This window comes from Lates calcarifer, unplaced genomic scaffold (genome assembly GCF_001640805.2).
Source record: "Lates calcarifer isolate ASB-BC8 unplaced genomic scaffold, TLL_Latcal_v3 _unitig_950_quiver_259, whole genome shotgun sequence".
Lineage (NCBI taxonomy): Eukaryota > Metazoa > Chordata > Actinopteri > Centropomidae > Lates > Lates calcarifer.
Window position 1 is genome coordinate 514,813 of NW_026118117.1, and position 24,897 is coordinate 539,709.

General features: G+C 38.6%; 1 protein-coding gene across 1 annotated transcript in view; it reads right to left on the minus strand.

The window, feature by feature from the left end:
• Window positions 1-1,763: 1,763 nt before the first annotated feature.
• efl1 (elongation factor like GTPase 1) overlaps window positions 1,764-24,897 on the minus strand; it is an 84,091-nt gene continuing 60,957 nt past the window's right edge. Inside the window, exons 16-22 of the mRNA XM_018672082.2 lie at window positions 24,128-24,275; window positions 18,344-18,473; window positions 17,880-18,006; window positions 15,860-16,064; window positions 14,422-14,951; window positions 11,551-11,735; window positions 1,764-2,106 (exon numbers count right to left, since the gene is read on the minus strand). Coding sequence (XP_018527598.1) covers window positions 1,918-2,106; window positions 11,551-11,735; window positions 14,422-14,951; window positions 15,860-16,064; window positions 17,880-18,006; window positions 18,344-18,473; window positions 24,128-24,275 — 1,514 coding nt within the window. The 3' untranslated portion in view covers window positions 1,764-1,917. The remainder of the gene's footprint in view (window positions 2,107-11,550; window positions 11,736-14,421; window positions 14,952-15,859; window positions 16,065-17,879; window positions 18,007-18,343; window positions 18,474-24,127; window positions 24,276-24,897) is intronic.

Here is a 24,897-nt window from a genome sequence, read left to right on the forward strand (position 1 = left end):
AGTTTCATGGTCTGCATGATGAAATTCAATAAGGCTGGAGGTGAGGGATGGGGGCTAAGGAATTAATTCAAGCCACTTGACTAAAGTAAATCTTCCAGATTTTGAGCTGGCATCACAGCACCATGTACCTTTGAATGCATTAGTGGAGAAATGTGACGTCAAATCAAGCATAATTAAATTCATGTGAGAAAGAGAAGCCCCACACTGTAAACTGAAAACTTGAAAATGAGGATTGAAACCGAATGTGAAAATAAAATATGCATAGATCTACAATCTCACCTAAAGTATAATGGAGTTATAGGGCCACTGTTTGGAAAAAAGATCAAATAGTAACTTTAAACAAAAAACTTTGAGGATAAAAATGTTTTGAGAGGAGGCAAGGTGTTATGATAATAAAGGTATAATTTCAGACAGTCATATTATTAGAATAAAGTTATAATTTTGAGGAGAGTTGTAATACTATGAGAACAATTTGTAATATTTTGATAATGAAATGTACAAAATGTAGCAGGCTTTCAGCTACATATCAGAATAAGAACTATGGATGATGTTAAGTCACAGGTTTTACCAATAAGAACCTTGTTATCACAGATGACACTGAAATTAAAGGAAACCAATTATCTGATTTGTGAGTGGTAGAACTAGACAGCAGGATCTGGTTTCATCCAGGCAGCTGGGCAAAAGAAGTTACCACTTTATTTGTGGGTCTGAAATTTCCCAATGGTTTTCCTACTTGGAAAGGGGTATGTAAAATGGCAGTAATTACAGACAAATTAGAAATGTATTAATTTATAAGTGAAAATTTTGTTTTCCATATATGATTAACTTTATGCTTACCTACAGTCAAATTCCAAATGTTTGTATGTTCAGCTGACTTGCTGTTAAAAACGGATCAAAAGGCAGATACTAGAATTTGATTGTAATTAATTGATTGGAAATGTGTCTGTAAATTAGCTCATCACTGTTGGTCAGAGAAGAATTGAAGCACAATGTGCTTCATGACTCTTGGAAATGATATAAACACTAGCCAGAATCAGCTGTTGTAGGATACTGGGCTATGAGTAAATGTGAATGCTGTGTAGGTATCACACAAGCTAAACTCAGTGTGACAGGCAATGGTAGCAGAGTGGACAGGGCCACAGGAAGTGACATTACTTGAAGAGGTTTGTATAATGATCGTAAAAGTTTCTCATAAAATGACTTTATTCTCATAACATCACTAACATCACTAACATCACTTTTTCTCAAAGTTACAGCTTCATTTTCAAAGTCTCAGATGTTTTCTTTCTGAACAATGGCCCTGGCAGAGGAACACTGCATGACAAAGGCACTTTGACATGATTATCTTGAAGTTGATAAAGACATGAGGATAATTTCTACTACTGAGATATGTACTGCAGTGTATCTTGATGGTGGTCATGCCATACAATAGTGAATCTGCAAATCAGTGTAAAATAACGTCCCTATCCAAATTCCAACATGCCTCACGGGGAGAAGGTTCCAGGTTCGAACCCCAGTTTGGCTGGGGCTTTTCTGTGTGGAGTTTGCATGTTCTGTCACCTGAGACTGGCACCAGCCTCCCATGACCCCTAAATGATAAGTGGTATAGATAATGGATGGATATTTTTATTCAACGTTACCATTAAATGGGGCGATTTGATTGGTCAGTATCTGCACATGCTATCACAATGCATGAACAGATATTTGCCTTTAAATGAAAAACAAATGAAAACAATGTGATTCATCAAAAAAATTGTGATATGTACAGTAGGTGTGGTATATTTTATTCTCAGTCTTTCTCATGTATCTATCATACACCTCAATTAATCAAATATCCATAATTAAAAGTGTATTGTGGAATTTATTCTGTTCTGAAAATATGCAAGTCATTGTGGTCATACAACCTGGCTACTTGTTCTACTTGTTCTTGCTGAGTGTTCTCTGCTTCTCTGCATGCTCTACAATCTTCTCCTCCACATAGAGGCCTTTGCGGCGGCGAACAGCATTCATGTATTTCAGGGCCTGGTTGGCAGAGTCTGCTTTCTCACCAAAGTGTAGGTACTCTTCCTCAGTGGTGGGAACCCAGTATGGATCACTGCTAATAACCTGGGAGACAGAGATGAGGAAAGGGACAGACACAGACTTTTTAGATAATTGTTCTAAAGTTACCATTTCTGACACAACTTCATTTCCCCTGCAATGAGTATTAAATAAGGAGCACTAAACAAAGCTGCTAACTGTATCTGTTCATGTGCCACATATGTGAATATTAATATACTTGTACAGTTGTTAGAATTTGTCTAGTCTCTTTTCTACTGCCATTTATACTCTTCATAGATATTTCTGTAAGTTTTGCTGCCAGTGAAATAATATATCTTAACCATAAACCTGAATTAATGAAATAAAAGTCTAAACTGAGTGTAAATAAACCCCAAGTAACTGTTAACGATCCAGGTAGAAATGAATAGTGAAAATAGAACAGGGAGTTAATGGAAAAATACAAGTCAGCATAGCATTGGGTCATGTTGCATGATTTCCTTGTAAAATTGGGAGTTGTATATGTAATGGGAGGACAGATATAAAGACAGATATAAAGTTGTTTGCATTCTGTCATATTGGCATCTGGCATTGTGTAAATATTATGGATTCATATGAATGTTCATGTAGAGTGTATAATCTGTCAGTATCTGAATAATATGCAAAGTGTTTTCAGCGAGTTCAGAGATAAATGATTGGAGCATGGCATTGTAATGCACATGCATGAAGGCAATTAGGTGCTCCATCATGATAACATGCCTACTTGGTTGCACCAACACAATTGCTCCCCACCTGCCCTACTCACTGGATTTGCCTCCGTGTGACTTCCTCCTCTTCCCAAAAATTAAATTCAAGCTGAGGGTTGACACAGTAGAGGAGATCTAGCGCACCATGGGGATCTCTCTCAGAGTTCAGTTGTGTCTTATGGTTAAATTCAGGACAAATGCTCTCAATGCAGCAAAATGACTCTCACAAATTAATATTAACACTAATAACAATTACAGTAGCAGCACAGGCAGCAGGGTCCTGCACCTTGCTCTAGTTACACTGGGACAGATGGCAGAGAGCAAGCTACAACAGCGGGTGTATTAGAGAAGACAACCCACATCAACCACACACCATGCCACATGAACAGCATATGCTGGAATACAGTGGGATCCTGTCTAGGGTAAGGAGGGATGTGGCACCCTGCAGCAGTCAAGTGTTTAGAATTAATGTTAGTGGACGGCTGGCTGACCAGGGACATTGTGGTTAATGGTTTTTGTCTTGATCCCTGAGCCACGAGGGAGATCAAGACAAAAACCTCTCTCCAACTGCCCTTAGATACTTCCACTTACCACAAACCTAGACACAGCCTAAAGACAGGACCTGAAACCATGTTTTAACAGATGCAGGGGATCACCATGCTTATAGTGGGTTGCATGATGACACCTGAGAATGTTCCATGTCAACTGAGCACACTCCATAATTAAGTGTACCTTAATTATTTTTCCAAAGCAAAATTCTCAAAAAAGCCCATCAAATTATAAAGGACACTTCTCACCCTGGACATGCTCTGTTTGAACTGCTGCCATCAGGCAGACAGTACAGATCAATTAAAACAAGGACAAACAGATTCAAGAACAGATTTTACCCAAAAGCAATAACTACACTCAATACAGCTAAATACATAACTTGAGGTGCAATAAGGGATTGTGCAATGAGAACAGAATGTACAGTGTGTGTGTGTGTTTGTGCTTGTTTTTATCTATTTTATTTATTGTTTCTATTTTATTTATCTTATATTCTATTTTAGGAATGATGCATCGACAGGACGGCATTTTTAATTTTGTTGTACATGTGACAATGACAATAAAGATATTCTGATTCTGATTAATGAATATGCATTAAATATGTCTGACCTGGAAGCGCACTGTTGTTTTGAACTGGGAAGTCAGTTTTTTAAATTGGTTTTACAGAAGGCGCATTTTTAGGTTTAAGGTTAGTGTTTGGATTGACACTTTGACTTTGGGAGCACCATGGAAATCTACTTATAGTATATTCACTATTATCTGGAGTATGAAATAGTGATCATTAATTAAAACACAGCATACACATTGACAACAAGATTAAATAAAACAACACATCAACAGCACTGATTTGACAAAGTACATCTTAATGGAAGAGCCTGACTAATACATACTTTTGGGCCAATAATGATTTTATTATGAACAAAAGAGAGATCAGACAGCAATACACTAACTGACCTCTATTTTTAAACATAAACATAACTTAAAACTGAAACTGAAACTTAAAACTTAAAGCAGGTTAGTCAATTCTGTATAAAAGAAGAAATAAATAGCTATCTATTTACTTTTATAGATTAATAATGATATTGTTTCTAAAACTGTTTCCAAACTGTTTCCTGCAATTTTGTTTTACTTTATCAGCTGACATATACATACAGATGCATCTGTGATAAGCTAAAATCCAATTCATATATCACTAAGGCTCTGTATTAGTAGGCTTGCAACATCCAACAAGCATTTCTACACGCACGCGTACGCACGCGTGCACACACACACACACACACACACACACACACACACATACACACACACACAGAGTAGTGTGTGTCAGACAGATGCTTTGAGTGATCAAGACTTATTCACACAACTCTCCAGTCTGTAGCTGAACAAAAGCTCCATTCTGATGGAAAACTAATGTAAACGTCCCCACAGGAGCCACTAACCCTCCAGTTACACAACAATGCAATGCACAAAATCAGTTCTCTCTGCCTGTGCCCTCATTCATATGTTAATCCAATATTCTGGCCATATCAAATCGCTGTCAGGGGGAATGCTGACATCAGCACTAAGGAGAAGTTGAGTACTAAAGCTGAGAGGGCTGGGGGACTGTGGGGGGTTCAGGATGAACTCTTTGTGAAAAATCATCTACACCTAAATGAAATGAGACAGTTAACTTTTAATGAGGCTACAAGACAATGGGTCGAGCGGGGAGGGGGTTATGGTAGTGCTGTTGCCATGTGCTGTAAGATGTCGAGGGTTAAACTGATGACATGAAGGCCACGGCACACACACACAAATGGCCTATCAGTGCTCCACAGGCTTGATGGCAGCTACATGTGGTTTAATCAGGTTTTTTAAGGTTTTAGACAGACAACCTTCAACATTCAGAAAAGGTGCACAATCGGGTACTGTAGAGTCTGTTACTCAATAAAATATGCTTGTTTTTACAAGACTAATAAGCTGGTCACACATACAGACTAAAAAGCAGGAAGAGTTATAGGCTGCTATTCATTGGGACTGACCTGCTGATCTGCAGATATTTAAAAGGTGCCAGGTGTCATTACAATGGAAAGTTGAGAAAAGGTCAACATTATCTTCTGGTAGTGTCGGCCAGGCAAGAGCCAATCATGCTCATTTTAATACCTACAGAGATGGATTCAGAGAGGTGTTTACTCCTCTGCTCCACTAGTAGAGTAAATCCCGCCCAACACAAACTGCTAAAATTATTATTACTAGTCTTATAATTTTTCAAATTATTGTTATAAATGGTCTTGTTATCATTATTATTAGGGTTATTCTCTACATGGAACTTGCATTGTGCTTTGTTCTCTCTCCTCCTGCTCTCAAATGTTCATTTGGGCATGCGACTATTGTCAACAAGATTAAAAAGTGAGTGAGTGAGTGAGCACATGTAGACTATGGATAATGTAACATAATTAATACTATTGCAGTAGTTGAGTCTGGATGTAATGAAAGCACGAACCAGAGTTTGAGTTGCAGAAAAGGAGAGGGATGGCCAGAAACAAGTTTTTCAAGTGGAAAACAACAGTTTGGTAATGATTTGTGTACTGTTGATATAAGTTGCTCTTGAAAATTGCCCCAAGGTTGTAGATATGTGGGAAGGGGGACAGTGGAGATACTGATGGTGAGGCAGAAGTTGTGTGGTTTTGGTAAGAGCTTTGGTAGCAGTGATGATCATATCACATTTATTAGAGTTCTGTTTGAGGAATCCAGCTTGTTCCATTATTTAATTTTGGTGACATCATTAGTGTGGCAGTAGAAGTAGATACCATGACAATGGATGATGTTACCAAGGGGGAGTATGTAGAGGACGAACAGGAAACGACCAAGCACTGAACCCTGGAGGAAGTGTTGGGACAGGGGAGTGGAGTTAACTTTTGTCTTTGAGAAATAACTTCAGCTGGGAGAGGGTAAAACTGCTGATGTTGAGGGAGGATTTATGGTGGGAGAGAATAGTAAATGGTAAATGGACTGTACTAATATAGCACTTTTCTAGTCTTTTCGACCACTCAAAGTGCTTTTCTATACACACATTCACACACTGATGCAATGCACACACATCGGAGGCAATTTGGGGTTCAGTATTGTGCCCAAGGATACTTCAGCATGCAGACTGGAGGAGCCGGGAATTGAACCACCGACCTTCTAATTGGTGGGCGACTGCTCTACCTCTTGAGCCACAGAATGGTGGTTGATAGTGTCAAAAGTGTGTGTGTGTGTGTGCACCATATAGTACACATTCACTGGTAAGCACTTGGATAATTAATCCATTATTTCAAACCACTTGGAAAAAGGCACCACTTGGTGACACAAAGAGCACACACACACGCGTGTACGCACTCACTCACACATATACATACATACAGACAGACACACACACACACACACACACACACACACAGTGTCTCATACAGTGTGAGGTAATGGGGATCATGAGACAAGCAGAGAGCAGAGATGTGGAGGATGGCAAGGCTTAAAATATTCTATTTTCATCGTTGGAGGCTTCAAACAAGCCCTCTTTCTCACATATCCAGAGGCTGCATTGAAGGACTCCACAATCTGTGTCCTGTTTGAAGAATACTCTGTAGTGAGGTTTTAACTTGTGCTATCTGGATCACATTTTCTTCAACAATTGAAACAACTGTAATGCATATGTTGCATTTTCTAACTAATGACATGTTTTAAACATTTGCAAAATGTTAATTGTGTAGGAACCTGATGTTGTTAAACACACAGTCACAGTGAGCAAAATATGTTTGCTCTGACACCAGTGACCTACTGTACTTGCAGTAATTGTGTGAGTTCATGGTTTTCCTGTAATGATGGATTATTAGCAATATGTCAGTCAATATGTTGCTCACATTCTTTTTGGTTTGTTTAGAAATTGCCTGATGGTCTGACTGCCTGTGTTTCTTTCCCCAGTGCATCCTCTTAGTGCTCCAAAATATCAGCAGTTAGTCTGGAGACAAAATGTTACCGTAACCAAAAGCACCAATGGCAAAGTTGTGATAAACTGTAGGTTTCTTTTACAGTTATGATCTTTTTCCAGGATTTCATTCCTGGATGACTGTGACATCATTTTTACGTTGATGTTAATTTAAACATACCCATAAATGGAAATAAGTAACAACTATGTCGACCACCAATAGTGATTAGTGGTGGTAACGACAAACGCATTTTAATATTACAGTCTGACTCTGTCAGACGTGCAGCAGAGGAAGAATAATTGTTAGGACAGCCAAATAAACTTTGGACTGAGTGGATTCATCTCTTTATTTTAATAAAAAATAGTATAAAAAATAATGCCTAACAAAACAGTAATATTGATATCTTGACCCAATGTCATGGCACTGTAAATCCCACATGAGGTGTTCGAATCTGCCAGTAACAATAAAAATTGTTAGAATACATGTTCACTGTATATTTTTGCTCTAACAATTACGGCTTTAATAAGCCAAATGTTTAGCTGGTACACTCCCAAGTTCACTCAATAAATTTACACTAATAATCTAATAATAGTCAGAGTAAACATTTAAACCTGCAATGCAAAACTTTTATCTCCCCCCAGGCAGTGAGAATAATGATAATCTGTGTTTGTCCTCACTGTTGATCTTTCTTTTTTAGGCTGTAATCTTTCCTTTGAATGCATAGTTTCTTTTTTATCTGAAGCATCAGAAACTTTTCTAGGACACTTCCTTGGTTATTCCGACATAGATTCTGCCACTCTGTCACTACAGTTGCAAACCAATTTTTGCTGGTTGACACAGCACAGGAATGTTGCCACAGACACCAGATTTAAAACTCTAATATAATGAGAAATACAGAGAGTTTTGTCTGGCACTGATAGGTTTAATCACCATTGTGTGAATTTGAACAAGCTGAGCAAGGGCTTAAATATAATGGACGTTCATTTTTATGCGAAAGTTCAAGTTCTTTAAAGTTTTGCTATTTTCAGCTTTTGCTCCAAAGACTTTATTTTGTCTGTCATGTGAACACCCTTATCAAGTTACCTTACTGATATTAAGACTATAATTGGAGTTTTGTAACTCAGTTGACAGAGCTTTGGTTCTACTCTTTGCTTGGGTAAGCCCCTTTTACACAGAGGTTGCACTATATTGGTGTTAAGAAGACCCTAGTTAAAGAGACATGACATGTAACACAGAAGTGTCAAAGTTGCTTGGTGTCTGTTCCGCTGCACCGGCTACCCCTTTTACACAAATATGATTTGGGTTTGTGTAATTCTTCATCACAGCTATTACGTCAAAGTCAGACAATAAACTTTACCTATATTTAGACCCAGTCATTGGCATCAGGCTCATGTCTTTTTAAAGGCAGAGTAAGGAATCCTGGAGAAAGACTGTTGATATTAGATCTCTGCAGCAAAACAAATAGCTGGAGCAAAGGTACTGTAAAATGTCATTAAAGTAATGACATACACACAAACACAGCATCCACAACATAACGTAAAAACTAGTAATAGTAAAAACTAGCAGGAGTCAGTAGTGACTGAAGACAGATCTGTAAATTTGTAGCTTAGCTAACAAGAAAGGTCACTTCACCTGGTATAGCATTTTAAATTATGCACCGATCCCACTGTGCTCATAAACTGTTTTCAGGTTTTTGTGTCTATAAAAGCCTTCACAAACATTGTAAGGACAATTGCAATGGCTGTGTAGAAACACTGGATTTTTTATCGGCTCACACACAGAAGGGGCAGCTAGCAGACTATGAGGGGAATATGAATAAAAAAAAATTAATAAAAGTTAATTTAAAGAATTAAATTATAATTGCCAACCCTACCATTAATACACATGTTGTGATCTGTCTGTTGTTGGACAATGTCTAAACTGAGCCATTCTCAACGATACCAGAAGTAAAAGATTGTTTTAATATCCTCCATAAAAATGCATTATGATGATTTTGTAACTGTATATACATAAACATGCTAACTGTCAGAAAGCAGTTATTTTTATTCATAGCTGTTCAACAAGAGAACAGCCTGGTTTACAGATTTTCTGGTAACTAAAACCATAAATCAAACAATGATGTTCATAAAACAGGTGGCTGTCAGTTGTCTGTCAAGAGTAGACGGTATCCTATCATGGTATTTTATTTTATGTCACCACCATCATCCATGGTTTATCAGGCTGGCTCTTAATAAAACATCACAAGCAGGGTTTAAAATGAACACTGTGAAACATTTTAAACATTTGATCACAATGACAAAGTTGTATCTGACATGTGACTATACAGCAGTGAAAAATAATTTCTCTCTTCTTAAGGAGAACTTGACCCATTACCCCAGCTGAAAATGTCCATATGGCCTGCAGGATACATGTTTGTATGTATGTGTGTGTGTGTGTGTCTCTTCTGCAGCTTGAGCCAGCCAAGTGGCAGGTATAACAGTCTAATGCACATGTTGTCTATTGCAGCTTTGATCCCTACTCCCTTGAGGGAATGGTCTTATTATCCAGATGGCCTCAATGACCTACAGCCCCACATAATGAGCTCAGTCACACTCAAGCTGTGCGGGTGTGTGCTTATTTGTGCGTAGGTACAATGGCTTCAGAAAGTATTGCATTTAGCAGTTTGTTTCCATACAGACATAACTGAGTATGGAGATATTTATAATGAATATATAGGAATGTATGTACAGTAAATATAAATGTGCATATTCACTATATATTGAATTATATTGAAAGGTGTTTTTTTTGTCCATCTGATTTATATCAATAAGGGTAGGCTAAATAACTGAAACACTTCCTATAAAATGATCATAAAATTAAATAAACATCTTTCAGGGACAAACAAAAGCTAGATATTATAACCTGGCCTTTATCGGCTCAAGCTTACATGCTTATTATTTGTTATAGTAGCTTTACAGTGACTGTGTACCAAATTTGCTGCAAACATGGCAAAAACCCAAAATAATAATAACGGAAAACAGACAGCGAGAATATTAAAACCTTGAAGAGGAAAAAAAATGCTGAAACAGCAAGAGAAGTATTGGAGCTGTTCTAAATAAAATCTCAAGGAAATTGATTGTTATGAGACATGGACCCCACTTCCATCTGGTATTATAATGCTGCCTCCATCTGGATATCATGGCAGGATAAAGAAAACATTAATGTAGATGTAAATGCACACAGAACACATGGCAATCAGAATATCTCTTCAGGCCTCCATAATTTATTCACATAAAACAAAGAATTGGTCTTTGGTTTAACTGGTCCCAACCTATCAATATATAAACTATTCAAAGGATCCTAAGGAGACATACAAGGAGATCAGATTGGGATCTGAGGAGTCGAAGTAAGGACCCAAGGTTACCCAGCAGAGCACTGTATTGTAACAAGATGATCAATGTTATTCACTTCACCTGTCAGTGGTTTTAATGTAGCTGATCAGCGTGCAGCAGTTTTGTTCTAAAGGTTTGTGAGTCAGCAACTGAGAACCACTGATCTAGTCCACTTAGAGAATCTTGAACAGAGCAGTGTGTAACACCAAAGATGGCAGTTGTATAACAAATGTCCCATCCCTCCCTAAAACAGCCAAATTTTTGTCATACTGGGAAACACTTCAAACCAGTTGTGTTGTTGCACTGGCACATGTATACAGTTGAGTTTTATGACAGTTTCAATGGATGGCTGCAGTGGGTGCAGATGGACTTCAAATAAGTATGAAAGAGGAGGATATCAACACAAAAACTTGTGTGATGCATCCACTATATTTATTTTAAAATCAGACCTAAACTCTTATTTGTTCGTGGTGGGAGGAGCTAATGGTGTAACATGTTTGAACTGTGGTGGTTGGTGTTGTGTGCACATGCATAGTATAACCTGTGCAAAAAGGGGTTTTTAAATATCATTTTGGGCAACATCAAAGCAGTTTTTTTTTAATCAGTTCTGACTTGTGATTGCAGTTCTTAGGTCCCAATGACCAATTAAAGCAAAGCTATGGCTCTCTCCCCATTCATTTACATAGGAGCTTGGTCTTGTTAGCCTGAAATAAGTCCCAAGGTGGCTGCTGAGTGGCGAGACTTGCTTGGAGGGACTTTGATAAAGTATTCCGATAGTGATCACATGTGTAATACCAGGTGTAAAAGGGCTAGCTGTGTGTATTAGGGCAGAGATAATGCAGAATGTGCAACTGACATGTAGTATTACATTTCAGTAATACAAATCATAACATTGATAAGAATTACCTCCCAGTGGCTGAAGACCAACTGTGGACTGGCCAATCCACTGGTCCTCTTGCGGATTTCGTCAGCAAATCCAAAGCTCTCAGCCACAGGCAGAACGGCCTTGATGATAAACATATCCGTCCCTTCCTTCATCTCTTCATGGAGGACACGACCCTCTCGCTTCCCCAGTACACCATACACTCGACCTGGTATAGTAAGAGATACAGGGTGAGGACACACCCAATGTGTACAGCAGAAGGTGTAATCAGATTAGCTTTGTTTCACTTAAAAGCACAGACACAATAAACAAATAAGCTTATCACAGCCAATATATCGGCCTGGCTGATTTATTGGTGTAACTTTAATTTGAAATATACTTTTCACAATGACGGGCCACTGTAGCTATGCCCAAAGTTCGAGTTACCCAAGGAGTGACCTACACTATATTGATCCAAATGTTGGACAACCCTTATGATTTAGGGCAGGTACATATACAGTATACTTGACATTTTTTAAATGAACTGTCACATTTATCTATAAAAAATATTGTAAATCAATACCAATAAATGTACAAAAATAATCCAAATTTAAATCAAATTCATTATTTAATTATAATTAATTATCTTTATTTTAGACCTGACTTATAGCCTAGTGGTCTTTCAAATTATATTCTACAATCTCAAAGAGAATCAGCCTCAAGAAATGGTTCAAACATTATAAATGTATTTGGGAAGCTAGAACTTTTCCATAACAACCCTCGCCTCATCAATTTAACCAGTATGATGAAATAAATATCCAGGCCAAATGTGTAAAGCAACACTGTTAACACTCTATGCAAACAGACAATACACCACTACACTATTCTATTAATTAAACTAGTCATGTGTGTGTGTGAAGGACCAGTCTATGAATTGTATTGACCTGACTCTCATGTCTAATTGCACATCTGAAATCATAGAACAATCTGTATCAAGCAAAGTACATCAATGCATTACTACTGCTTATTGGCAAAAACTGGCAGTGTCGGCTGAGGATTTTCCCAAACTTGAAACTTGTTCCCAAGATGCTCTTGTAACAAGTCAGAAAGAAGAATGAGTTGCTTTTTGATCATTTACAGACACGAGGAGTGAAACCTAAAGGGTCATAGTTAATGGACTGTTTGGGCTGAAAATGAGCTTTCCAATGAATCCAACATAGGTTGGAATCAGCATCAGCAGAGATGTGGGTCCTTCTAAAATAGCCAGACAGAGTCAAAAGTCAGGGGATTCATGGATATCTTTCAGTCAACACCTCACTAAATTGGCCTGCTCTGATTCAGCTGACAAAGCAGTCCTTTATGTAACGAGCTGCTGTGGCTACTAACAAGCCTGGAGATATTGTTTACCAACATGTTAAACTGCATTTCAAGCCTCATTTTCATCTTAATGACTTTCAGAGGACAACTATTTAGGGAGTGTTGTGGAGCATGAGTAAGTACTTAGCTCTGCAGACATGTCTGTTTTTAATTCTTTCATTGGAGGTCACCCATCCACTATATTAGTCTACCCTAAGGATTGGGAAAACTACACTGGGAGACTTGAATTTGCTCACCCTGCTACCTTAAAGGTCTCATTTCCACCCACTATTGCCATCCAATTTGTATCTGAATATCCTGTCTGGATAAGGAGAAAAGGTGTGTTTATGTATAAATGCATGCAAAACTCATTGCACTCATTTCTTTTTGAAGTCCATTAGATTGTCCAGACCAAATCTGGACGTGGCCTCGCTCACACTGTGATCAGATCTGAGTCAGATGTGAATGATGTACAGACTGACCACATTTTTGAGAAAATCCACCAAACGTGTTGAGAGGTTCTTACTTGTTACTGTAAATGTCCTCAGTTTGATTTCAAGCTGCTTGTTTACAAGGTACAGATGAACTTTTTCTCTGCAATGAAAATTAAGTAGAGCCCATGCCAGCAGCATTGCCTCAGGAGACTCTGCAGGGACCACTACAATGTGCTGATGAAGATGAAGATGAAGGTCACCTGACTGACAGGGACAGCCGAGCCAGCAAGCTTCTCCATTGACTCAATGCTTTGTTGAAAATAACACATTCTCTGGGCAGGAATCAGAGCTCCCAAGTGCTACCTTTACATTCAATACCATTCAGTCATTCAGTATTCATTTGAAGGTAACTTCGCTAAGGATGTATGAAACCAGTATAGAGATCATTCTAGTCTGTAAAATTATTTTGCTTGAAGTCTAAGCAGTGTTACTGTGCTTATTTGTGCTTTCTGTTTACTTTGGTTCATTGTATCCACCAGATTTTTATCACAGACTTCTTCACCACCTCTCTATGTTTGTTCCCTGTAGTCTTTTATGAGTTCTTCTTCTTTTAAGAAGTTCAAAGAAGGAAAAGGGAGGTGTTCACATGAAACATAGTATTTTTGAGTATTTCTGAAACTGGGATTTTCACACAGACAGCAGTCTTGAGGACATTCTCCAGAGTTGCCTTTTCACACATGTAGCACACAGTTGGACAATACCCCTGTGAGGTAAATATTGACCCACTGGAAATGGTCAGTTTGGTTTAGGCAGGTGCCTGCAGGTAGAGCCTGCAGGAGACCCGAATTGCAGGAGAGGACATAGTCAATGCTTGGAGGTTACACAGACTTTATACTTCTATCTAGCAGGATAAAGTCTGTTTAATGTCTGGTCTAACTGATCTGAACACTAACATTCTTACATACAATTCCACCAGGTAACATCTAGAAAATTTCAGGTTTGCACAGCAACTGTGAAAGCAGCTATAAACACATATATTTTATGTATACATACATATTTACAGAGAGAGAGACTGGCCATTGTCAGACCTAAAAAAAATCTTTGTGTGGCAGAGGTTTGTCTTACCTAGCACCTCAGCGGTGGCCATGATCTCACAGGTATACATGGCAGCCATGAGTCTCTGGGGTTGAGCCTGGAAGGCATGACGGCAGGCCTCCTTCATGGCAGCAATCAGCTGGCCAGAGACTGGCCCATAGCAGTCTGCAGAAGAAACGTCTGGCCTGCGTCTGGCCTGGCTTGGCCCTGAAGCTATGCCCCCTGCCTGTGGAGTTGTCTCACTGCTTCCTTCCACTTTGATCTCTACTACAGCCTCATTGGATATGGAGTCTTTCTCCATGGAGTCCTGTTTCTGAGATGCGGCTGAAGACTGGATGTCCCACCTCTCAATGGAGAAGCAAACTCCCATCAGGGGCTCCTCACACATGGGCCCTGAAAGAGTTGCTAGTTGGAAGCCGCTAACGATGCTGTTGTCAAAGTCTCGTAGAACTGTAGCTTGAGCTCCAGCCTCACCAACTTTGTCTCCTCTGCTCAGACACTGCCACACTGAAGGCCGCTGGTAGCCCTCCACACTGTTCAGCAGAATGTTGGGACCATACCTGAAAACACGAACAGTAACATGGTGAATGGCACTCCATATCATTCACTTGTCCTTACACAAACCCCAGGAATGCAATGCAGTGTCATTCTGAAGGATTTCTTAAGACTTAGGGTACACATATGTAAACCTAATCTAATCTAATTCAGCTGTCCTGTAATAAATCCTCCCTCATGATGGTTGCTTTAATCTAAGCTAGGTATACCTAATAAACTGCCAGCTGAGTGTATAATCTTGAATGAACACTAGTGCTAGTTTTACATTTACTTAAAAGTTGCATTAAATTATATTTTTGGGCCATTTGCAGAGAGTGGACCATGCAATAAACACAACAATAACATATTATCGCGGTATAGATTTGTCCCAGGAAATGTGTTGGCAAAGAGTTTCTTATTTAAACACCAAGCACATACACACATACTTAATCTGGTCAAATCAGACTGGTTCCACCTCATGTTGGGTTCAGCTAAATGTTGGATTTTGTCCTCCATCACTTACATTGGAAAAGCATTAGGAAGGGATCTCTTAATGGCCAGTATGATGCAAGGGAATAATTACTGCATGCAAAAAATACATGTAGTAATTATTCAATGCAAAGAAAATGAAAGAATGTGAACCTACCCTTTGACCTGAATTTATCAAGACAACAGCTAAACAAGGAAGACGTTTGCAGAAAAATGCATCAACAGCAAATTAAAACAGGAGTAGAACAGAAAACAGGAAGACTAAAAATAACATATGATTAAATGTGTTTATTAAAAAAGAGAAAATTTGGAATAAATGGTTCTTTCTATGGTTGACATAAATAAAGGCCAGACTTCCTTTCTGTTCTTCTTATTACTGGTAGACTGTTACTGTACTATATGTTGCATAAAAACTATGTCCATGTCATTAAGGTCAGTGTCAGACCTGCGAGGACCAAAAGCCCAGATGCGCTCCACGGTGTTCCTCCACTTCCTCCCCTGCAGCAGGCTTTCCAGCTGGCCCTTAAGTTCAGTGATGGCCTCCACAGTGCTGAGGCTGATGTCCAGATTCTTCCCCTCCCTGAGAGACATGTTTACCTGCTCTAGAGTCCGAATCAACTCTGAGCTAATCTCCAACAGACGAGTCACCTCTGACGGGACAAACAACATTAGTGACGTGGAATCGTGGAATTATGAAACTGAGGTATGAGACAATTCACACCTCTGTAGTTTCATTTTCATCAATAGATATTGTACTCTGGTTTGACAAATCACGTCTGGTATTCATTGAAGAGTTTCATTTCAGTGGTTTATAGGTTTATATTACTGCCTGATTTGCTAGCAGGGCTCAGGTGCATTCACAGAAGTGTATGCCATCAGGGTGATGACGATTCATCCCACAGGCAAATGAAAAGAACCACTTTAATTAGTCACGACTGTTGAATTCCTCTGGTCATTAATTGGTTTCTTAACAAATAGGAACACAATGTGTAAAAGATGGCAAAATAAAGTGTGATATTTATGGTGACATGAACTTTATAATTTAGGCTAGAAAATGCATTTCCTTGTGAAAATGCAGTATGAATGCTGAAATGCATTGCTAAAGCAATGGTGAAAAATGGCAGAAATAGTGGAAGAACAGCAGAAGCAAAACTTGGAAGCTGAAAGTCGAAAACAATGGCTGAAGCATTCATTTGAATGGCAAATTTTTTGCAGGAAAAGCTGAATATCTGAAAAGTTATAAACAGCAGAAAAAAGCATAAATATCCACAATGTTGAATGGTTTCTGTAGCAGAAAGTATGCAGAAATAGTTAAAACCAAAAAAGGGGCAGGAGCAGAATGAAAAAACAGCTAAATGCAGAACCAAAAGCTGGAAGCTTAAGTGCATTAGATGAGGAAGCAGAGTGTCACTTGTGTAGATAAAGTGAAAAATGATCAGCTGTCTTGGAGGTTTTACTTAAAAAAATCTGTGTCAAGACAAGAGTTTGACAAACAGCACAGACATCAGAGAAGTCGTCTAATCAGCTGATCACAATCACTTATATGTGTCCAACTGCACTCAGAGATTGCCATGGTGATTTTAACTGCTTTGTTTTCCCTGTGTGAGATTTGGCTCTGTGCACCTCTCAAACTCCTGGTGTTGTATCAAAAACTTATCGATAAAATCTAGTGACTACCAGCGTCAGGAGACTTTACTGAATGTAGAATGTGTCATTTGTGTAGATAAAGTAAAAAATGACAGCAGTTTTGCAGTTTCAAAAATGGCCTGGTTTGTGTTCTTTCTCAAGAATGGGAGAGTTTTAACATTGCGCTCTGTGGAGTAGTTGAGGGCTCCTGTCTGTGCTCAGAGGCTGCTAGATGAAAAACGTGAATCCCTTTGCTTAAGTAGTAACTCTGTGTGACAAAGCACAAAAATATCCACAATATGTGGTATAAATTGTGTGTGAGAAGTGAAAGATGTGGGCAGGAAAGGAGCAGAAGCACAAAAAATAAGGAAAAGCAGAGGGGCTGAAAGTTAGTGGATGACATCACCCACTCTAACCCTCTCCAATACACCCTCATTATAAAATAAAAAATATCAGAAATGAGCATAAAATATAAACTGTGATCATGGAAAAACTGCAAGATATTAATTATTAAAGAGGCTGAGTCAGCATTCACACTACTGTGTGTCTGAATTACAGTCACAATGGCTGGCCTGGTGTGTGGGGGTGTGAAAGTTGGGAGGATTTGAATTTTTTTTTCCTTTCATGTAATCAATTGAGTCCAAAACAATAAATGTTTGCAACTGTCTAGAAGTATGCATCATTATTCCAATTGGTAGGATTCATCATGTATCAATTTTCTATGACACCAGGGCTATCAATAGTTTTGCCTTTTGACATTGTCGGATGACACAACACACAACATAGTTTGTTAAAGTGTATTGTCATCTTAAACTGATCAATGTGCATGCGGGTCTTACCCTGAGGGAGGGGAATTGCCCGGACACTGACGGTGGCCAGTCTGTTGGGAGTGGTGAGAGTGACCAGACCACTGGGGTCCACATGTAAGGTGTCTGATGAACGACCCTGCGAGGCCTCTTCCTTCATCTACCAATACATACAGTATATTCATTCATTCATTGACATGTCTGAACACCCATAATTCAGACTGAGAGATAAATAAGCAGTATTAATTAAGTCTATTTTTATGAGTTTATCATTAACTCCAACAAATCTGCTCCTTGCTCCACTGCTCCTTTTAATGGTCCAATTCTCCCAGTTACTACATCCTAGTAATGTGAAACATGTGACTTCAGCACCAACTGTAAAAGAGATCATCTCCTCCCAATTCCCAGTGAAGACTTAGCAGACACAAAATGATAAGACAGAACAGAAAACTTTCCAAAACTGGTTGTGAGCTGATGTGACTTTGAGGTTGACTAACCTGATGAATGATGGCTACTTTATGCTGCTTGCCCAGCTCTTCATTCACCATATCCACTTTTGGAGGACGTATCACTGTTTCTCTGAATGGAATGATGGGCTTGGATGCACTGATTTCAATTTTAGCAAACCTTTAAAAAGACAAGTAAAACTCCTGTTACTGATACTGGTGACAAATAATGTGGTCTCCACTGCCCATGATCACTTTCATGTCAGTTTGATATATCTCACATTACAGTCATAAAAGAACATAAATAGCTAAATATATAACCTTAGAACTGAGAGTTAAAACATTTTTAAATGGAAAACAAAGCCTCAGTCTACAGTCATGCTAGTAGCTCTGTGAGGCCATACTTACACACAGAGCTGCTTTGAGCCAAATGCTAATGTTAGCACGCTAACATGCTCACAAACGGATGAGTCAAAACAATTAATCCATATTTAATAAACAAACAAATAATAATTTTATTTTGCCCCTCCAATTTGAGGGTGTGATGCTTTCCATATATCACACCATATGTGGTAAACAAATACTTTTGGGGTTTGGCCTGTCAGTTTTATAAAACATTTATTATTAAATTTAAATACATCACCTTAGGGAATGGAGACAATGGGATGAGGATCTTTCACTATATTATAGACAAAGTAAGTGACTAGTTCATCAAAAAAATATAAATGATTAAAATAACTGTTTGATGCAACTGTAAAGTAACAAGGTGTTAGCATAAACGGAAACTACAGCTGGGGCTATTGTCTGGGGACCACGAAGATAAAAATACAAAATTAAATGGTAATTCATCCAATAGTTGATCAGATATTTAAGTCTGGACTGACATTCCATCCCTAGAGCCATGTCATCACATTAGCATACATGGTTACAGCCTACATGGTTACTTAATCCGCAGGTCAAAGCATTCATTCATCCATTATCTATACCACTTAAGAGTTGTGGGGGGGCTGGAGTCTATCCCAGCTGACATTGGGCAGGGGCGAGGTACACCCTGTACAGATCAGCAGTCCGTCACAGGGCCAGGTCAAAGCACTTTTCTTTAGCAGTGGGTGATAGTTCCTTCATTACATTAACACACACTCTGTAGTTTATTAAAGCCAATCCTACATACAAAAATTCTGCCAATGAATATAGTACTGACCAAATGTGAATTTATCCACCACTAGAAATAGTCCCCCAAAAATGTACTATTTACTCCTACTTTAGTAGTGTTTAATAAGAACTACAGTGTCCAGCTGTTTAAGGAACTTTTAAAAAGTCCTTTTTAAAAATGATTTTAAAATATCTATTTATGAGGTGTTTTTCAACATTTATATCTTCAGTAGGAAGCAATGGGCCTCCTTCCAAAAGCATAAATATATAATAAAAATATCGCCAACCTTGATCCTTCAAACCCAAGCATATAACCTAAGCAATCTATTTGTCCAAAACATCAAAAAAAAATGTCAGTGTGACTTGGTTTATGGTTGAAATACAAAACAAAAAAAAAAAAGGAAAAGAAAAAGAAAAGGAAAACATGCTCATTTCCCACACAGGATGGAACATCCACACTTATTAGGCTGTCTAACTGCCCCTATCTATATTACAGGCTTTATTACACTTTACACACTTTACTAGACAGCTTTTTGGCCAACCCAGGGTTCACGGGGTCATTCCTTAAAAGATGTCTGTCTGTGTTTACATTTGTGTTAAGGGCTGAGACGCAAAGACAGACTTATCTAATCCAGTTAGACCCAGCAACAAAAAACAGGACAGAGAAAAAGTAACCCCAGTTGCTAACTCCCCCTGCCACTGATAGATTCTCTTCCTCTGTAACTCAGTTAATGATGATTTGTTTTTAGCCAAAAACACTGTCCCAAGGTCCCAAGAAGGATACTTGCAGTCACTTTAAAACATACCCATTCTTCTGTGCAAATGCAAATATAGACAGATTTCTATAAAAATCTGTCGAATAATTTCAAGAAATATGCTCATTCTGAAATAATTGAAACAGTCTAACCCTTACACCATACCATACAAACAAACAAAACTGCCTTTTGTCTTAAAGTGGAATCCCACTGGTTTAAACTTCAGAATAACTGAGAGAGAGAGAGAGAGACAAACAGAGAGAGATAATCCACTCAGAGTGCTGGAACTGTGATGTCACAGTCTCGTGCTTGCTTGGTGGCTGAACACTGCTGCCCTCATTCTGTGTCAGCATGACACAGTGCAGGTCAGGCTGCTTGCCAGTGATGTCACAGAGGGCTCAGACTGCCATCAACCAGTTGACATGCCAGGTAGTCACCTAACCAGCCAATGAGCCAGCCAACTAAGCTAGTCAGTCATTCATCCAATAAGGTCAATCATGACCCAGTCAACTAGCTAAGGAAATATCTAACGAGCCACCAAGTCACATCACCAGCCAATGAGCCAAAAAAAAACAAAAAAAAAAACAAACAGCAAGCAAATGATCTAGTCATTTAGCTAGTCATCAAGCCATCCACCAAGCCAATCAGGCAGCCACTCTGTGAGCTGAGTAGCCAGCCAGCCAGCCAGCTGGCCAGCCCTTGTCCTCTTTTGTCATCTCTGTCCCAAGCTGTCTGGCCTGGCTCTAAACATAGCAGCAGCATTACACATGACCTCCTTTCTTCAGCTGGAATCCCGCAAATACAGTGCAACAGGCAGAAGAGAAGAAGCCTCATCCATTTTATTAACATTAACATGACACAGAGAGGCTTACTTCGAAATCATGCCTCAGACAGCAAAAATAACAAATGACCTCTATCAATATTACTGACTGGTTCATTTTCACAGTTATAATGGTGTTGTTTTCAACTACAGCAAGCAGCTGATTTTGAAAAAAGCTCTGACAACCCACTGCACTCTACCTGTTCAGCACCAGTGCCAGACACACAGAAACTAGCCGTTGAAGAAAGTGGAGCATTTAGCCACTGCAGAGACAGATATTTCCCTCAGGAGTTGGTAGAGACCAAACACTCTAAAAGAGAGAAAATACTGGACCTTCATTATCCAGGTGGCCAGAGACATGACTCCAGATTAATGATGATTCTATAACTACAGGATGTGTAAATAAGCAGCTGTATGCTAACAAGTTTGCCATATTGACTTAAATGGTGATGAAAAAATCTTGTGTTCAAAAAGTATTTCCACTGCCCCTAAGTGGCCAAAAAGTCTGCTTTTACAGATCTAATATCAAATATGCATCATATCCATTCAAGTGAACAGTGACTTATGATTTAATGTCAGTACTTTTGTGTGTTTTTCAATTTATCAGGATAGAAACTATCTGCCAATTTTACTGTTATGTTTACAAACATTACTGACGTTAATCCTCTGTTACCAGATTAGGGAGTTACTAATTTGTTGCATAAATTGGTCTAATTCTTGGCTATTTAATATAAAACTAACATGCTTTGAATTTTAGGTAAATTAAGACTTTTTTCAAACCAAAAAACGTGTCTTAGTTACTACAATCCTGGTTATCCACAGTAATTGAATTATTAGTCTCTACAGATGTAATGTTGGGCTCTGGGAAAATGTACTTAGTCTTCCACTATCGACTAAAATAACCAAATGATTATTTGAAAAAATATCATCGGGTTAATGAATAATTAAATCATCATTACTGATTACAACTAGGGCTGAATGATTTATCAAAATTTTAAATCGCAATTTGAATGAATACAATTTGCAAACTGCAAAGGCTGCGATTATTTTTACAACAGAATGTCAGTGGATGAGTGGCTACACTGTATTTAGCTGCCTCACAGTTCACACACAGAGCACTGCAGGAGCAACAGAGCAACAGGCTGTAAATGGGAACGGACACAGCTAAAGTAGAAACTTCTGGTGTTATGACGAGTTAAAACCGGCTGACAGTGTCAACAGGCAAACGAGAGAGATAACTAAGCTGTGACCAAGATGCTAACTTAATGTCTGCAGTGTTTCTGCGATATATATTTTGTTGCAGGGGCATGAAAATTATTGCAGCTACTGCAATATTATAAAGTTGCAAAATTATCCAGTTGAGCCGAGAAGGAGAAAGGAAAAAAATGGTAGAATGAATTAGCTAACATCAACTTATATTTTGTATTTTCTACCAGGACAAATCCTGTAGAGTTTTAATCAGCTGTGTCAGTCTCTACCGGCTCTCTGTGTGCCTGTCTGTCTCTTGTCATTTCCCCTCAGTGTATCAGCATTTGAAAAATCACCACAGGCAGCAGTATGACCAATGTAAAGTTACTGCAAAGAAGGAAAGAGAACATAGTGCTACTGCAAAACTGTGAGAACTGTTCTATGGTTCATTATGTGTATGTTCTATACCATTTATTGTTAGAATAAATACATTGTGGATTCATATATTTTCATTCTCATCCTTGGATTAGTACACAGAGCAGTTAATATTTCAATGATCTCTTAGATGGTGATGATCCATCACATGCTTTACATGTATATAGTGAAGTCAAATTGGAAAAACTGCAGTTACATATTTTCCCAAAATCGTTCAGCCCTAGTTAAAATGGTATTTTGGCTGCTAACAATATAAAAATGCAGTTCCTATTGTAAGTGTGGCCACCACTGAGAATATGTTGGTTGATGTGATAAGTGCCATGGTGAAAACTATTACTTTTATCTGATCGAAAGCACTTAATCACAGTGAGTTTTGGGTTTACCTGTTTAAAGCTGATGTTGCAATAAGTGGATGCAATCTACGTCAGCTTTAATTTTAAATATAACAGATGTAACAGATTGAGATATCGGTAGCACAATGTAGTCTGCATCTTATAGATGACTTTATATAACTGTGTTTTTAAGTGTGTGCCAAAGTGCACAAACACCAGCCACACTGTATGTAAAAAGATGTGTTTGACCTTGTTCTGTCTGCTACAGGTCCTCTGTCCCAATCCCTCCTTTTCACTCTTTTCCTCCTCTCTGCATCCTCCTCCTCTACTCATGTGGACTTTTAAGTGTTTTTTTGAGGTTGACTTGTCATCTCTAAAATTTGCTTGTGAGGAAACTAATCCTTAGGTCTTCTTTTGCTTGATGGGAAACTGGATTTAGTAATGACTACTGAAACAACTATACAATATAACTATATTCTTAGGGTCTGCAAACCTGGAGCCCGCATTACTTGTGGGTTCCAGCAGCTAAGATAAAATATTGGACCAAACAAGTTCAAAGGGCTGTTGAGATTGAAGACTTGGTTTTAGGGTTAGGGAAAGGGTTAGGGTTAGGCATTCAGTTGTGATGGTTATGATTAGGGTAGTCACACCATTGCAAAACCAAATCTTCCCTCATGAAAATTCAATCAAACAATCTGCCTGTCAGTGAGTTTGTGTTCTGAGGCCAGCAGTGTCCAGACAGAGAGAGACAGCAGTCAATATGTAATCAATCAGATAATGATAGTGCTGAAATTGGAAACAGATTAGCTCTCTTTTATATCTTATTCACTCAGTATATGAATGCACACTGTATTCCTGTAAACCTACACTACATAACTAAACACATGTACACAGTTACTACACAGGAGGCAAGAAAAGAGACAAACACAGAGAGACAATCGTGGATAGGACAGAAAAAGCCACATATGTATACAGGTATGGTAAATATGAAAAACTAATATAAGGAAAGCAGACACCAGGACTACAGTTATTAATACTGATACACACGCATCAATATTGTGGCTTTCTGTTAAAACATCTTAGACAGGACTATTCAATCACTATGGCAGAATGGTAAAAATACACAGATGTTTGAGATATCACACAGACTGACCGGTCTCTGAGGTCATCCAGGCAGCGTTGGAGATGAACCTCACCAGCAGTGACCAGAACATGTTCACCCGTTTCCTGGATCAGCACTTCAGCACAGGGATCTGCCTGGTTCAACAAACGCATCCCACGCACCAGCTTTGGCATCTCACCTAACATACAAACAAATAAGGTGGAAACTAATTCAATGATTTTACTATGTTAACAGTTTATTGGCCATAACATCTACAGTGTGAGGAAAAATGGTACAGGTGCACTTCTAGTACAGTGGATGGTGGTTTTTGCGGGAATCCCCTACAACAGACTGATCCTAATTATGTAAGCATTGATAGCAAAGTCCTTCAGTCTAAAATTACTCTCAGATATTAAACATAGGGGCATATCAGCAGCATGCCTACTAGACCTTTGTCATCATGTTAACAAAAATAAGCATAAGGTCATGAAGCTGTAGCTTTGTGTGTGTTGCACTGAAAAAAAACCCTGTAATTTACAGACTCTGTTCTGACTTTACAGTCTTCAGTTGTTGCCCCTGTATTACACATGAGGAAGGAGTTAATTTGTTGTACAGTTTTTTTCTGAAGGTGCAGAATGTTTTTGTTGTCTTTTTTAAAACTCAGTGTGTGTTGTTGAAACAGTTTTAATATGATGACAGCACCATAACTGGCAAGACTAATGAGCATAGTAGTGAACAATGTTCACTATCATCATCATGCAACATAATGATGATAATGCCAAAATACTGATGTTCAGCCGACAATATTTATATTATATTTG